The sequence below is a fragment of the Cnephaeus nilssonii genome (assembly GCF_951640355.1).
Source record: "Cnephaeus nilssonii genome assembly, chromosome: 10".
NCBI classification, from domain to species: domain Eukaryota; kingdom Metazoa; phylum Chordata; class Mammalia; order Chiroptera; family Vespertilionidae; genus Cnephaeus; species Cnephaeus nilssonii.
In genome coordinates this window covers 9,270,572-9,285,703 of record NC_137081.1, presented here as the reverse complement: position 1 = coordinate 9,285,703, position 15,132 = coordinate 9,270,572, and the positions used below count along the sequence as shown (strand labels likewise).

At 46.5% G+C, this 15,132-nt stretch overlaps 1 protein-coding gene across 1 annotated transcript in view; it reads right to left on the bottom strand.

The window, feature by feature from the left end:
- Positions 1–5,663: 5,663 nt before the first annotated feature.
- Positions 5,664–15,132, bottom strand: part of LOC307106092 (aldehyde oxidase 2) — a 58,819-nt gene continuing 49,350 nt past the window's right edge. The window contains exons 32-34 of the mRNA XM_079782167.1: positions 14,188–14,355; positions 6,793–6,869; positions 5,664–6,075 (exon numbers count right to left, since the gene is read on the bottom strand). Of these exons, the coding sequence (XP_079638293.1) occupies positions 6,816–6,869; positions 14,188–14,355 (222 nt within the window). The 3' untranslated portion in view covers positions 5,664–6,075; positions 6,793–6,815. The remainder of the gene's footprint in view (positions 6,076–6,792; positions 6,870–14,187; positions 14,356–15,132) is intronic.

Here is a 15,132-nt window from a genome sequence, read left to right as displayed (position 1 = left end):
AGTATGGTTGCTACCATACTTCAATTGTGGCCTCGCCCAATGAGATCTGGGGTAGGACTCAAGAAGGTGCATTTCTAACAAGTTCCCAGGGATGCCGATGCTGCTGACCTAGGGGCCACCCTTTGGAGAATCCATGGGTAAGAGGGTGTGTCGTCAGAGCTGGGGGACGGTGAGAAAATGCGTGTGAGAAGCGGTGTAGACGTTAAAACACAGTACAAACAGAAATGCACAGTGCCTCCAGGAGCGAGCTGCACGTGTCTATTCCCGGTTTGCACCTTAGTTGTTTGCCTCTCCATTGCTTCCTTACTCTCCTATCAGAGAAACTCCCCCAACAGGGTTTTGTCCCTGAAATCACCTTCTCTGGATCTTGCTTCTCTTCTTTATCAAACATTTTGGTAAATTAGTCTATATAACGTGGCTTCCTTAACTAAGGACCCTCTGCCCCCCCTGCCCCTCCCAACTTCAGGGAACATTTCTTAGTTCTTTTCCTGAAATTATTGCCAAACCCAGTCATTTCTTCAGTACTCCCCTTTGGGCCTCCGTTGAGCATTCAAAGGAGCTGTTACCTATGACCTTAAAATGTCACTCCAACTGTCCTTGTTACCTCCCCCAATACTTGGTCTTTGCTGGGTTCCTCTTTTCTGTACTCACACCTTTTATTTTGTGTCATGCTTTCTTATATGTGCAATGGACATAAGAAATGTCCATACCTTCAGGGAATTTTTATAAGGGTTTATGTGAGCCAAACTGATGCCATGTGTTGGGAAGCAAGATCGAAAATGCTCCAGAGAATGACAGCTGTTTTTTTAACCTAACATTTTATCTTGTTTTTTTTCTTTGCATTTCATTATCTTATTATTTCCACCTTTACTGTTGAAAGTATTACATATATCCCCCCTTCCCCCCATTGACCCCTTCTAGCCTGCCCCTGCTGCCCCAGGCCTTCACCACCCTATTGTCTGTGTCCATAGTTCTGCATATAAGCATGCAATTTCTTTGGTAGTTCTCCCCACCCACCCACCCCACCCCCTGCCTCCTTCCCTCTGACAGTTTTTAAGTTTCTTTTATACATTTGGAATTAAGGAGGGGATGACAGGAAGATTACATGAAAACAGGAAAAAGAAAGGTGGGGATTGGATTACAGGGAAGTTAACAAAATTATGTGCTTTCTTGAGGATGGTTACTCCTTTGAGGGGTCTGGAAAAGAGGATTACTTCTGGCATTTCAAGGTGTGTTAACCTAGATGCACAAGAACAATGAGTAGGGCTGGCTTAACCTTTTACCAAAGAAGTTATAGCCTCGGGCCATGGCTACCCACCACACACCGAAGTCTCATACATTTCCAGGCATTTAGTTTTCTCTCCATTTAAAAGAGTTCCAAATTCAAATATTAAATTGTTAAATACTTACTGAGTCCAGACTCTGTGCCCTTCCAGGCTCTATCAGCAGTGTGAAGGGCCTGACCTGTTAAACCAAAGGAGGCTGGTGTGACAAAGGAGACAGATGGGAGATGAGATGGATGTGAGAAGCAGAGGGAAGTGACAAGAGTCAGATCTCACCGTACGACTGACTGTACTCTCTACACTATCATCTACTACGAATGGTTGGTGTGCACCCTTTTGGAAGTGCTCAGACATTGATAGGCAAGTAGTGTTTAGGCGCTTACACTGGCCACACACTTTCTCTGCATTAAACATGCTTTTATATCATTCCTTTTGAATTTATTCAACTGACTTGTTGAAATAATTCCAATGAATTGGAATTGCTCTGGCTAAAAATACTCAATTTATATATAGGTTCAAAACTTAGCTTTCCCCCTCATTATTGATGCTTCTCATTAATCTGCCTCCCACTGTTTGAGAGTTCAAACTGCACAACACTGTTCAAAACTGTAGAATATTAGGTGTCAGTGTCTTTATTCTGCTCACTGGTACTGCAGAGATTCTTCTTCATCACTGCTCAGCAAAATCATATATGCTCAATGCTTAACCATCACTTGTATTTTTTCATTTTATTTTTTCCAGTTTCCTTGCATTATTATAGTGTATGTTACTGGTTTTTAAGAGCTTGTTTATGACTAAAGATATTAACCATTTCTCATGCATTGCAAATGAAATAACATGTTTTTTGTTACTATTTTGCTCTGATGTTTTACTTTTTGGTTGTATCAAACTTGTGTATTAAATATAATCATGTTCTGTTTTTTTTAAAAAAAAAGGAGTTAAATCTCTGTCTAGCCTTTTTCCCAAACTCCCAAACAAACTAAATCTGGTAGCTCCTCTGAACACCAAACTACAAACTCTTAGTACTATTGCTTACTCTTCTCCCCAAACTGTATTTCTCACTTCCAGTCTGTTAGAGATACACCGTTTCACTGATAAAAATATTAGCTATTTTTATATGGCAGGCACATGTGTCATGCATTCTTCTAAGCACTTTATATATTAACTAGAGGCCTGGTGCATGGATTCATGCACATTGAAAGGAAATTAATTAGAAGGTGGCCGTTGGGGTGGGACTGGGTGAGCCGGACACGCCCTGGAGCCAACCTCCTGCTCCCTGGCCAGCCGCACCTGGGGTGGTGCTGGGGCTCGAAGGGCATCTGGGGAGTGAGCAGGTCAGTCCACTCCAATCTTTATTATTTCCTTCCAGAAAAGATTGCCATAGACCCCTGTTTTTACCTAAAGTTTAGCAGTTTTTCATAAGTAAACACTTCTCTATTTGTTGTTGGCTTTGGCTTGATTTTTGAAGTCCTGGAATAGTAGTTTGGGACACTTGGCCAGTTTTATAGTATTTTTGGAGACAGATTTGCTGACCTCTTCACTTTGCCATTGCTCCAAGTTCCCCATAGAACTTTTGGATGTAAAATTTCAACCTATTTATTTGTTTCTTAAAATATATACATTTATTGATTTCAGAGAGGAAGGGAGAGAGATTGAAACATCAATGATGAGAATCACTGATCGGCTGCCTCCTGCACGCCCCACACTGGGGATCGAGCCCACAACCAACTCGGGCATGTGCCCCAACCGGGAATCGAACCGTGACCTGTTTCATAGGTCGATGCTCAACCACTGAGCCACGCTGGCCAGGCAAATTTTAACCTATTTAGATGAAAGGTGCTAGGTGCTGCATGTGAACTTGTTACTATTTTTAACTTTGGTGGTGGAAATAGATATTTCCTTTTCAAGGGCAAGTAGCAATAGGTCTTTATTCCAGCAACTAGGAAGATGCCAAGGGTCTGTTTTGAAAAGCACATTGCTTACCTTGGAAAATGATCTGGGAAAAGTATTTATATTCCTATGTTTTGGATTGTGAACGAAAGAAGCCACCTGCTAACCTGACAAGCTCAGGGGAGGCCTGTGTGGCAGTCTTGAAAACTCAGAGACCTAAAGTAACCACAAAAGATGGTCTGAAAATTAAATATTTAACTACAAACAGGTTATGGTGGGCAGTCATGTCCTAGGCCGATATTTTCCCTGACAACGATCAACTTAGATCTTTCCTGAGCCCATTTGCCTTTTTGCCTCTAAGATAACCTATCTGTGAGATGTCTGGGTAACTTGTAACTTCCTCTTTTGCTGGAGCCCCTGGGGCACAACCAGATGTGGTGGGCGCCAGGACAGATACCACAAATTCCTTCATTATCATGTTAATTGTTCCTGTACCCACCTAAGTATGTGTCCATCATTTTACTTTTTATCCAATCCCAGGGGTTTCCCACCGTTTGACTTTATCCCACCTCCTTAATCCGTCACCAATGAATTTCATGTAGCCCACCTATGTCCCTCCTTTGATGGCAATGTATAAATACAGATGTAACCCACCATTCTTCGGAGCATTATCTCAATTCATTGAGGTTCTGCTTCCCGGCATATGTCGACAGTTTGGCTCAAATAAACTCACTAAAATTCTTTACAGGTTTCAATGGTTTTTTTTCGTTAACATTACAAAGGATTGTAGAACACCTTATGAACCTGGCTTAAATATCATATATATACACAATATATATACACATATATATGTATACACACACACACTCATACACACATGTGCATGTACTGTTAGCATAAGTAGCTAGTTAAGAAGGGAGCAAATGGACTTGGGCATTAAACCTGATTTACTAGGAAGCCACGCATTCACAGGCTTTCCAGGGGACGGTGCATTCTCCACCCAGGGGACTTTATTCCGGAAGTGGGCAGGAAGAATCAGCTACCAGTCATTAGCTGTGATTACCAAGGGAGGAATAAAAACAGCAGTGGCAATTCCATTGCTGGTGCGTGTGGCAACTTAAAAGGGGTGGAGTCTAGCCTGGAAAACCTGGGGAAAGATTGGAGGGGATGGAGGAGGATGCGCACAAGCCCACAGGAGATTAGGAAAGAGATTGGTTAGTTTGAAAGAAAGCCTGCTCTCTCTCAAGTCCAAAGTAGTACTAGATCGTAACAAAGGGCCGTCCAGGTAGCGCGCCTTTGTTTGCTGTTCACTCCTGGGCTCTCTCTGTAGTAGCTGTGTGGGCCAAGGCTTCACTTACGCTTTTAAAACATCTTTAAGAAAAGAAATAAATCTTTTTAAAATATGTTTTTATTTATTTTAGAGAGAGAGAGGGAAAGAGAGAGAAACACTGATTGCCTTCTACATGCCCCGACCGGGGATTGAGCCCATAAACTGGAGGTATGTGCCCTGACTGGGAATAAATCCAGTGAACTTTTGGTGCATGGGATGATGCTCAACCAATTGAGCCACCGTGGCCAGGGCTAAAATATCTTTTTATTTCAACTTATTTCACCCCGGCTGCTCCCACTAAGTTCCCCAACTCTTCTGCTCATGTGTTCAAAAATCTTTCGTAAATTTTGTCCTGTCCATGACCCCTCTGCTCCTGTCTCCTTTCTCTTTGTGCTCCTGTCCCACTTTCTCCTTTGGACTCCTGTGTCCTAGTAGAGCCTCCAAAGTCAGCGAATGGGCCTGTGAACAGCTGTGTCCCAGTCCCTTCAATCACATGGGCCCAGTGCCTCCCGTGACCTTCAACCTCCTCCAGGCTATAGGGCATGACCTTCAACCTCCTCCAGGCTGTGAGGCATGTCTAATGTTTACTTTCTCTCACCAATCACCAAACGCTGTCAGCTCGGCCTATCCTTCATTCGCTTCAAGGAGTCACTGTAGTGGAAGGCTTGGTGAGCCTGACCGTATGAATTCTGGTTGACAGAGTGTCAGTTTACTCCCTGACTTTCTGGTCAAATACGGAATAATTCATTTGCTGATTTCTCCTTCCATGAAGGCCTCTAAAACAGGAATAAAATTTGGTGGACCCTGCATGTTTTCAGCTTCAACATCGGAGTGATTACAATTTAGATTTTTTTTTTTGCTCTGTGTTACCCACTTCAATATATGGGAAATGGAGCAATGAAGTTTTTCTGAAACTCTAATACCAGATCAGGTGTTTTTTAGAAACAGATTTTAGAAGTAAAAGGATTTTATGTTACCACATTAAAAATGATTTTTACAATGCTTTTGCCCTCCAAATTCCAAAAGAATATCAAGCAGTTGAATAGCTCATCTACAATGAGGAAAATACAACTGCTTTGTTGTCAAATGCACATACACGGACCCATAGCTAATCCATAGTAAAAACAAAATAAAATCAAACATTGTAGAACTCTGTGTGTCCCTACCTGTGGCCACTGAATCAAACACATCCCCGGGAAAAGTAATCACATGCTTATCTACTAAGAAGTGTCTTTCATTCTAGGATTGTAGCCTATATTACAGTGCAATTATCCTGGATGGATTCAAAGGAAAAAATTGCTTTTACAGCAATATTGACATGATAGTGTCAGAAACAACTTAGCATTAAACTTGATTGCTGTGACTATTGCAGTGGTGGTCTGGTGGCCTGTAGGCTAGAAAGTCTAAATTAATGATTTGTAAATAATGATTCATCTTGTTACGATAATCAGACTTGAATAATGTTTCTAAGTTTTGTGTCATTTTTTTTTCTTCACATCAGTATAAGAATATCAGTGTAGAGTCCAGTTAGGATTCATAAGCCATCTTTTCACTTGGAGAAAACTGAAACACCTGATAAAAGAAGAAAAGAGAATAATTATAAAAGTGTGTAAATCCTTCGACTTTGTGTGAGAGAAGAACAATAAATGGTTGAAAAATTGGACTGGTAAGCTTTATGGCTATGAATAAATACATTGAGGTAGTTATTTATCCTCCCTTAGCCCCCACATCTTCATTTATAAAATAAGAAGCTGAATGAGCCCTGGTCGGTTAGCTCAGCTGGTTAGAGCAGTGGTCGGCAAACTCATTAGTCAACAGAGCCAAATATCAATAGTACAACAATTGAAATTTCTATTGAGAGCCAAATTTTTTAAACTTAAACGTCTTTTAATGCCACTTCTTCAAAATAGACTCGCCCAGGCCGTGGTATTTTGTGGAAGAGCCACAATCAAGGGGCCAAAGAGCCGCATGTGGCTCTCGAGCCGCAGTTTGCCGACCACAGGGTTAGAGCATGGTCCCGATACAACACATTTGCAGGTTCTATCCCCAGTCAGGACAGGTACTAGTACAAGTAACCAATGAATGCATAAATCAATGGAACAACAAATCAATGTTTCTCTCTCTCTCCCTCTCTTTTCCTCTCTCTGAAATCAATAAAAAACATATTTTAAACAAATTAAAAAAAGAAGCTTGACTTACACACTTGTGTCATCATAAATTTCCATACAACACAAAGGACTGGATCAGTTTTTCTTTCTGAGGAATTATCTTTCAGCTTATTGACCTTACCTTTTAGAGAAATGACAGCAGTGTTATGCTATAGGGATCGACCAAGGTCTAAATGTCTTAGGGTCATCTCTTGGGATCTAAGGAAGAAAGCAAATTCGAAACTTAATATCATAATACCATTGTGACATTTCACCAGGAAAATCATATCAGATCTGTAGGTTTGGGGGAATTTTTCTGATGGGAGGAGGCAGGATTCTCCTGGGGAATACCCTTCCTCTCTCGGGTCAACTCCGAAGAGACAGTGGGGTCTGGTATTGTGATACCTGCTGCACTTCGCGTTGCTAAGTAAGAAGGCACTCTATATTAGTGATCTATCCTTTTTGCTTCCAAGATGTGAATCTCCCAGAGAATTATTTATCCTATGAACACATTTGCGGGGTTAGGGAGGGTGGGAAGGGGAGCGGATAGGCTGAGAGTTGTTTGTGCTGGAGCCTAGGGACCAGGACGCCTGTGCCATGCTTTGAGAGCAGCTCTGGCTGTAACTCCAGCCAAATGGTTTTTGTCCAGAACCCTTGCCCGTTAAAACCCAGGCGCATTTCCCTAGCCTGGCCTTCAAGCCCCAAGATCTTGACTTGTGAATCCTTCCTTCTTGTGGTCCTCAATTCCTGTTTCCTCTGCTGGGAATGCTCGCCCTTAAGTTTAGCCAAAAAAGCAGAAATTACATTCCTTGCCTCTGCTGTTGTTACGTTTTTTTGTTTGTTTGTTTGTTTGTTTGTTTTTGGTCCAAAGAGTTGACTTTTAGTTACACAGGTGTAAAAGCACAAACCTCCCATCAATAATGAAAAGTTATGAGGGTTCCAAAAAGCTTTTCTCCTAATATTTATTTCACAAAAGTACAAAAAGAAGTAAAAAACAAAAAAAAACAAAAAAAAACCACACACACCCACAAAACAAACAAAAAAAAAAACACAAAACAACCACCCAACTCCTATCAGGATAACTTAACAAATTCTATTCTTACTGTTTGCTCTTAACCTGTAATGAAATATAAATGGAGAGCTAGGTTTGCCCTTCTCAAAGAGACGTCCCCGATTCTCTACTTAGCTGCTGCCATGGGTATCTTATCTACAATCAGCTCGTTCCGCCTGGCTGGGCGGGCTGGACGCTGGACAAAGCTCCGCAGTCTAGTCTGAGGTCGATTCAGGTCAACTCTCCTGCTAAAGGTGATGGCGATGTTTAGTCCCTTCCAAAACCTGCTTCCTTTCTTTCCACCAGACCTGGGTTCCTGGAGTCCCCTTTGCTTTGGGACCCAGATCAATACTCATTATCTTGCTACCTCGGCCTTCTTGGGTCTGACTTCCTCCCTAGCTCCTTGAATGAGGACATCACTTTCTTTTTTTTTTCTTTTTTTGGTTTCAGAGACCCAGAGGTGGGACTTAAGCTGCTCTTTCTTGGCCTTTGGCGACCTTCCCTTTATCTTCTCTCTTGCTTGGTGCCATCGACCCCTTCCCCCCTCCTCCTCCTCCTCCCTGGTTGGTTCTTGATAACTAGAATGAAGGCAATATGTTCACAATGGCCATCAAGACGGAGTCCACTTTTAGTTAAATCTCAGCTTCTGAGATGTGTCTGTATCGGTCTCATTGGTGTCAAGGCCTAGTGTCAGTGGTAGCTGCCATCAGTCCGGAATCCCTCCTCCTCCTCTTCATCGTCGTCATTGTGTAGTAAAGGATTAACTCCGCAGGCTTGGCTTGCCAGCCTCTGCACATTCCAAAGAAAGAGCCCTCGACCAGCTCCTGGGAGATAACACCCACAGGAACCCTGGAAGGATCTGTCTGATTAGAGTGTCTGCCTCCCTGAGGTGTTGGGCCATGGGGCATGGCCGACACTGAGTAACTCAGGTCAGCGATGCAGGGGACCTATGCTATGTCACTGCTCCCTAGAAGGACCCAGAATGCCAATTCTCAGGTGAGCTTCCCAGGTTGTCGCCACTCTGTGTACCTCCTCCCACCTTGTTGCGGGGAGAGCGCAGCGCTGTCTGTGTAGCGCCCCTGCGAGGCGCTGGGAGCTCCCACCGTTTCTTCCAGTGAGAGGATGCAGACTAACGTCCGCCCAGGGAAAGGCAGATAGGGCGCCTGTAATGAAATATAACGGGTTCCTGGAGTCCCCTTTGCTTTGGGACCCAGATCAGTATCTGCCTTTCCCTGGGCTGACGTCAATCTGCATCCTCTCACTGGAAGAAACCAAAACCAGGACGAGAACAGCATCCGAAGTTCTGTGAGTCCATCTAGCCAGTCTCTGAAACTGATGGTGCTCTTGGGGACTTCAGACTCCATCAGCATCATCATCATCATCATCATCAACGTATATTGACCACTTCTTATGTATGGTCAACTGATAAATGCTTTTCCCATGTTATCTTACCTAAACCTTACAACAACCCTGTGAAGTCATTGCAATTATTCTCTCCACACATCTCCCCCCATTTTATAGACGAGGCCGTGGAGTGATCAGAGAGAGTAAATGAGTCAGGAGAGGGAGGGCTGAGATGCCAGCCTCGGTCCCTCCTGCTCCAGGCATGTCCTGACTGAGTTAAAGCAGTGCCTGTGACCGCTTTCCCTCCGGAGAGAAGACCTCTTTCTGTCCGCATTCTGCCGTACTCACTCCCTCTCTTCATCTGCGGGAATTCAGCTGTGCCTCCTTCCCCCCTCTCTCCTCTTCCTCTGAGTCTCCGCCTAAAGGAGTACCTTCCAGGGACCAGGTAGGACAGTTTTTAGACACAAACATACACATTTAATGACAGCATCTGATAAGCCACCCACTTATCAGTATCTGGTAAGAAAGGCCCCTGCAGGCAAGAGTTGGATCCGAGCCTGGAGGAGAACAGAGTCAGTCCCTGCTCCTGGGACAGGCATGCTCCACCTGGTACCAGTTTCACAGCCCGCGAGAGCGCCAGTGACCTCCTCCAAGACGGCGTGTGTGTGAGTGTGTGTGTGTGTGTGTGAGTGTGTGTGTGTGCGCATGTGTGTGAGAGTGTGTGTGTGTAGTGTGTGTGTGCATGTGTGTGAGAGAGTGTGTGTAGTGTGTGTGCATGTGTGTGTAGTGTGTGTGCATGTGTGTGTAGTGTGTGTGTGTGAGTGTGTGTGTGTGTGCGTGTCTGAGTGTGTGCATGTGTGAGTGAGTGTGTGCGCATGTGTGAGTGAGTGTTCATGTGTGAGTGTGTGTGTGAGTGTGTGTGTGAGTGAGAGTGCACTCACACACACAGGAAGGGCTGCCGGTACCGAAGAAAACAGGTGGCACTTTTAAGCACAAATGCTCCGGCTTCTTCCTAAGGCACTGGAGCGGGCGTGGGCGCAGCACGCGAGGAAGGGCGGCTCCGTGGGCGGCTCCGCTGGGTGGCCCTGAGTCATTGTCTCCCGGAGTCCACGTGGCAGGCCTGTTTGTGCCCTGGAAGGCCCTGCCCGTCACCGTGGCGTAGCTTTCAGCAGAGCAGCCGGGAGACTGCGCCTTTCCACGTGCGGGGGGGGGGGGGGGGGGTAGGGGGTGGCGGCTGTGCTTGGGGCGGGGAGGGGGTGGAGGGTGGCGGCGGGGCAGGGAGGGGGTGGGGGGGTGGCGGCTGTGCATGGGGCAGGGAGGGGGTGGGAGGTGGGGGGTGGCGGCTGTGCTTGGGGCGTGGGGGGCGGCTGTGCATGGTGCGGGGGGCGGGAGGGCGGCTGTGCATGGTGCGGGGGGCGGGGTGGGCGGCTGTGCATGGGGCGTGGGGGGGCGGGGGGGCGGCTGTGCATGGTGCGGGGGGCGGAGGGGGGGCGGCTGTGCATGGTGCGGGGGGCGGGGGGGCGGCTGTGCATGGTGCGGGGGGCGGGGGGGCGGCTGTGCATGGTGCGGGGGGCGGGGGGGGCGGCTGTGCATGGTGCGGGGGGCGGGGGGGGCGGCTGTGCGGGGGGCGGGGGGCGGGGGGGGCGGCTGTGCATGGGGCGTGGGTGGGGGGAGCGCAGGGAGCAGGCTGCCTGCCCCGGGACAGCCTCATCCACCTCTGGCAGGAAGGGCTGCCGGTACGGAAGTAAACAGGTGGCACTTCTAAGCAAAAATGCTCCGGCTTCTTCCTAACGCCTGCCTTTTGCTGAAGCTTGAAGCTAAGTGTCCAGGAAAATGTGGCTGCTCGTCCTGAGCTGCTTTCTGCCCTGGCCAGGTCCACCTGGTGGAGTGTGGACACTTCACGCCTCGGGGAGGGCGCGTCTGGAAGAAGGTCATTGACAGGAGGAGTACTTGCCGGAGACCTTACCTCTAATATGTACAGTGACTTGTATTTACACAGTGTTGTTACGTGCATTTAAATGCACATATTATTTCATTCCAAGAGGAAAAGTACTGTCAAACAGTCATTTCTGTTTAAGGAATAGGCTGTTATTTACCTTGCGGTCATAAGGAGCTTATTAAAAGAGGACTTTCCAGTGCTCATGTTCTAGTCACAGACATTCTGATCCTCTCATCTTCCCACCTGTCAGAACTGTGTTTTTTTAAAAATTGTATTTTTATTAATTTCAAAGAGGAAGGGGTGGGGAGAGAGAGAGAGAGAGAGAGAGAGAGAAAGAGAAAGATGAATGATGAGAGAGAATCCTTGATCGGCTGCCTCCTGCACACCCCACACTGGGGATCGAGCTCACAATCCAGGTGTGTGCCCTGACGGAATCAAACCATGACCTCCTGGTTCCTAGGTCAACACTCAACCACTGAGCCACCCTGGCTGGGCAGATCAAACTGTGTTTTGACAACAGCATTCAAAGGCCAAATGCAAAGAATGTTAATGTCTACCCTTTAAAACTTTTTTGGGGGTATAGTACAATATTGTGTGGCAGTGAGAATCATTATATATTTCAACTTATGAACCCTGTTGTAGCTGGATCAAATGTAAATTCTGATGCAGGCTCAGATGTGTTCCAGGATGCCTTAAGGATACCGGTCTGTAAGGCGGCCGGTCTGTAAGGAGGTCAGGAGGCCTTGCTGTGTGAGCGAACATCATTTCTAAAGCTCTGAAGAACAGAGCTGGATGGCGACAGAGGCGAGCTGCCAGGAAATCTGTGGACTGGAAGGACTGTCCAGGTTTCACCCCGCTGATGTGAAGATAAGGGGTGCAGCCACAGATTTCGGTTTCTTTTATCTCTCTGCCAGTGAGAACAATGACAGCCTTTCAGCTACACGTTTTTCTATCCGAGAAGCAAGATCAGAGGCTTCAGAAGATGATTTATTTTTGAGGGCTACTCAGTCCCTGCCGACTTTAAATCCAGGACAACTGCCCCAGGGCCTTTGCACTAGCTGTTCTCTGCCTTGAACATGCCATCACCAGCTTTATGTTTGCTCCTTCTCTTCATTGAGGCCTCAGCTTAAATGTGAACACCCAGAGAAAACTTCTCAATAAACTCTATAAAAATATTCTACAATAACTCTCGCCATGCATTCTAGCCCCTTACTCTTCTATTTTGTTTCACCTGAAATTATATTGTGTGTTTGTTTACTGTCTGGTTTCCCCAGTAAAACGTAAGCTCCATGCGGGCAAAGATCGACTGGCTCACTATTTCTTTAGTTCCCCAGTGGTGCCTGGCACATGGAAGGTGTTCGATGAATGACTGGTTACACGATGAATGATTATAGCTGGAGCCTCACGCATACCTCCTTTGACTTTAAGAAACGGTTAGGGCTAAGTTAGAAAAGTTTGCTCCATTGATGCACAGGGATAACCCAGAGTCAGCTGAGCACTTAAAACTGACATCAGTGTTTGTCTTTCTCCTCTGCTCCACCGTCAACTCCTTGAGACCAGGGACCTGTGTCCGGTTCACCACTACACGCCTGCTACCTCACACTATGCAAGAACAAAGTACCCAATTCATTTCTTGAATATGATTAAAATATGAAAGGTGAGTAGGGGTTAACTAGGTGAGGAAATGAAAGAAGATGGTTCCCAGCCCTGGCTGGTTTGGCTCAGGGGATAGAGTGTTGGCCTGCGGACTGAAGGGTGCTGGGTTCAATTCCGGTCAAGGGCACATGCCTGGGTTTCGGGCTCGATCCCCAACAGGGGGCATGCAGGAAGCAGCCGATCAATGATTCTCTTCCATCATTTATGTTTCTCCCTCTCTCTCTCTCTCTCTCTCCCCCTCCCTCTCCCTTCCACTCTGAAACCAATAAAAAAATAAATAAATAAATAAAATAAAGAAGATGGATCCCAGCAGAGGGAGGAGCACGGCAGAGGCCTCTGTCCTTGATACAAGGAACAGACTGAAGAAGCGAGTGTGGCTGGGGAGGAGAGAGAAGGCAGGCTGGGGACCACGTGTGGCTGGAGAGGTGGGGGGCAGGGGCTTTAACCCAAGAGCAATGGGGACCTTTCCACCTCGGGTGTGTGCTGGAGTGACATGATCACATCTGTCACACCACAAATCTCTGGCTGCCGTGGGTGTCGGGAGACGTTAGGAGGCTGCTCTGACCCAGACCAGAGAGATGGGGGTTGGACTTACAGTCTCTAGAGAGTACGTAGAGACAGATCTCTTTCATTCCCAGCACCCAGCATGCCCGGCACCTATTCGTTACTCAACAAACGTTTGTTTAAGAGTGGTTGGATGGAGGAACAGAGTGATGCAGGAGGTTGCTAGGGGTTGAAATGAACAGGACATGGTGAAGGACTGGCTACTGAGAGAGAAAGGGAGAAATGTCAGGCCAGCTCCTCTTCTGTTAAACCAAGAGTCAGCCCAGCCAGTGTTGCTCAGTGGTTGAGCGTCGACCTATGAACCAGGAGGTCAGGGTTCGATTTCCAGTCGGGGCACATGCCCAGGTTGTGGACTCCATCCCCAGTAGGGGGCATGCAGGAGGCAGCCAATCAATGATTCTCTCTCATCATTGATGTTTCTATCTCTCTCTTCCTCTCCCTTCCTCTCTAAAGTATACACACACACACACACACACACACACACACACACACACACTGAGTGGCCAGATTATTATGATCTCTGAACGCATAATAATCTGGCCACTCAGTATACATATGAGTTAAGGCTCGCCGAGTCACTTCCAATTACATTGGTCAGACCTTTTCAAATGCTCATGTCAGGGGTGCCCTGATTTTGTATAAATAAGGTCTATTTTACATGTAAACATAGATGAATTAAAAGATGGGTGGAGGGAGGGTGGTCAGACTGGTGACAGATCCTAGAGCAGTGTAAGATTGTGTGTCTGTATGTAAATAATTTATCCAAAGGAAAGACAGTTGAAAATGTGTGTGTGTGTGTGTGTGTGTGTGTGTGTGTGTGTGTGTGTGTGTGTGATGGTGATTTCTGGTTAGTGGGATTGTGACTGATTTTAATTTCATCTTATAATTTGATTAGATACAGATTAGATTACACATTTACCTAGGAGGTATGAGAAGGAGGAAAAGAAAAATCCCCTCTCAGGAAAATAAACAACCCCTCCTACCATCTCTGTGAACCGGTCTGCACAGGCCATCCGGACCCATTCAGGGGTTGCTGGGCTCTTCACTGTGAAGTCGTCGGCTATGTCTCTCTCTCTGCGTGCGGCGGCCACAGCATCAGTGATGGCAAAGAATACAGACGACCCCAGGAACATTCCGGACTCCCCCAGGCCCTGCAAGAGAGCACATTTATTTTAGAAGCTTCTACACTGAACTATACGTCGATAGAAGTCAGGGGGGATTATGGGGAAATAGAGACACCCATGTGCTGTCTAAAAGAGGCAGCTGTTCTTCAGTTCTAGCTAGTTACTGCCTTCCAGAAATGCAGCCCAAATGATCAGATCATCCAGTTTTTCAAGAGAATTTAGGTATTTGTATTTTCATGTAAAATCCCCTGACTTGTCCAGCCAGCATGGCTCAGTGGTTGAGTGTCGACCTATGAACTGGGAGGTCACGGTTAGATTCCCGGTCAGAGCACATGCCCTGGTTGCGAGCTCGATGCCCTGTGTAGGGTGTGCAGGAGGCAGCCAATCATCATTGATGTTTCTCTCTCTCTCTCCCTCTCCCTTCCTCTCTGAAATCAATAAAAATATATTAAAAATAAATAAATAAAATTTCATGACTGTAAAAAGCACTGCGTGGGACAAAGAGAACACATCTGCAGGCTAGACTTGGCCAATGGCCCCATTTGCAGCCCCTGAGCTAGAGAACCTGAATCTGAACCCTGGCCCTCACTCAGTGTTTCTCTGGGTGAGCTGCTCTCTCTGAGTCCCTTTCCCTTTACCAGTGAGATGCAGGCGGTGACACCTAGCTTACAGGGTGTTGTGACATTCAGGTAGCACAAAAGCACAGCACCTGGTACCTGGTAGGTCCCCGCTATTAGTACACTTCCCGGCACACGTGCAAACCCATGACTGCCCTGCAGGTCTGCCTGTGGGGGGCTGGCCACA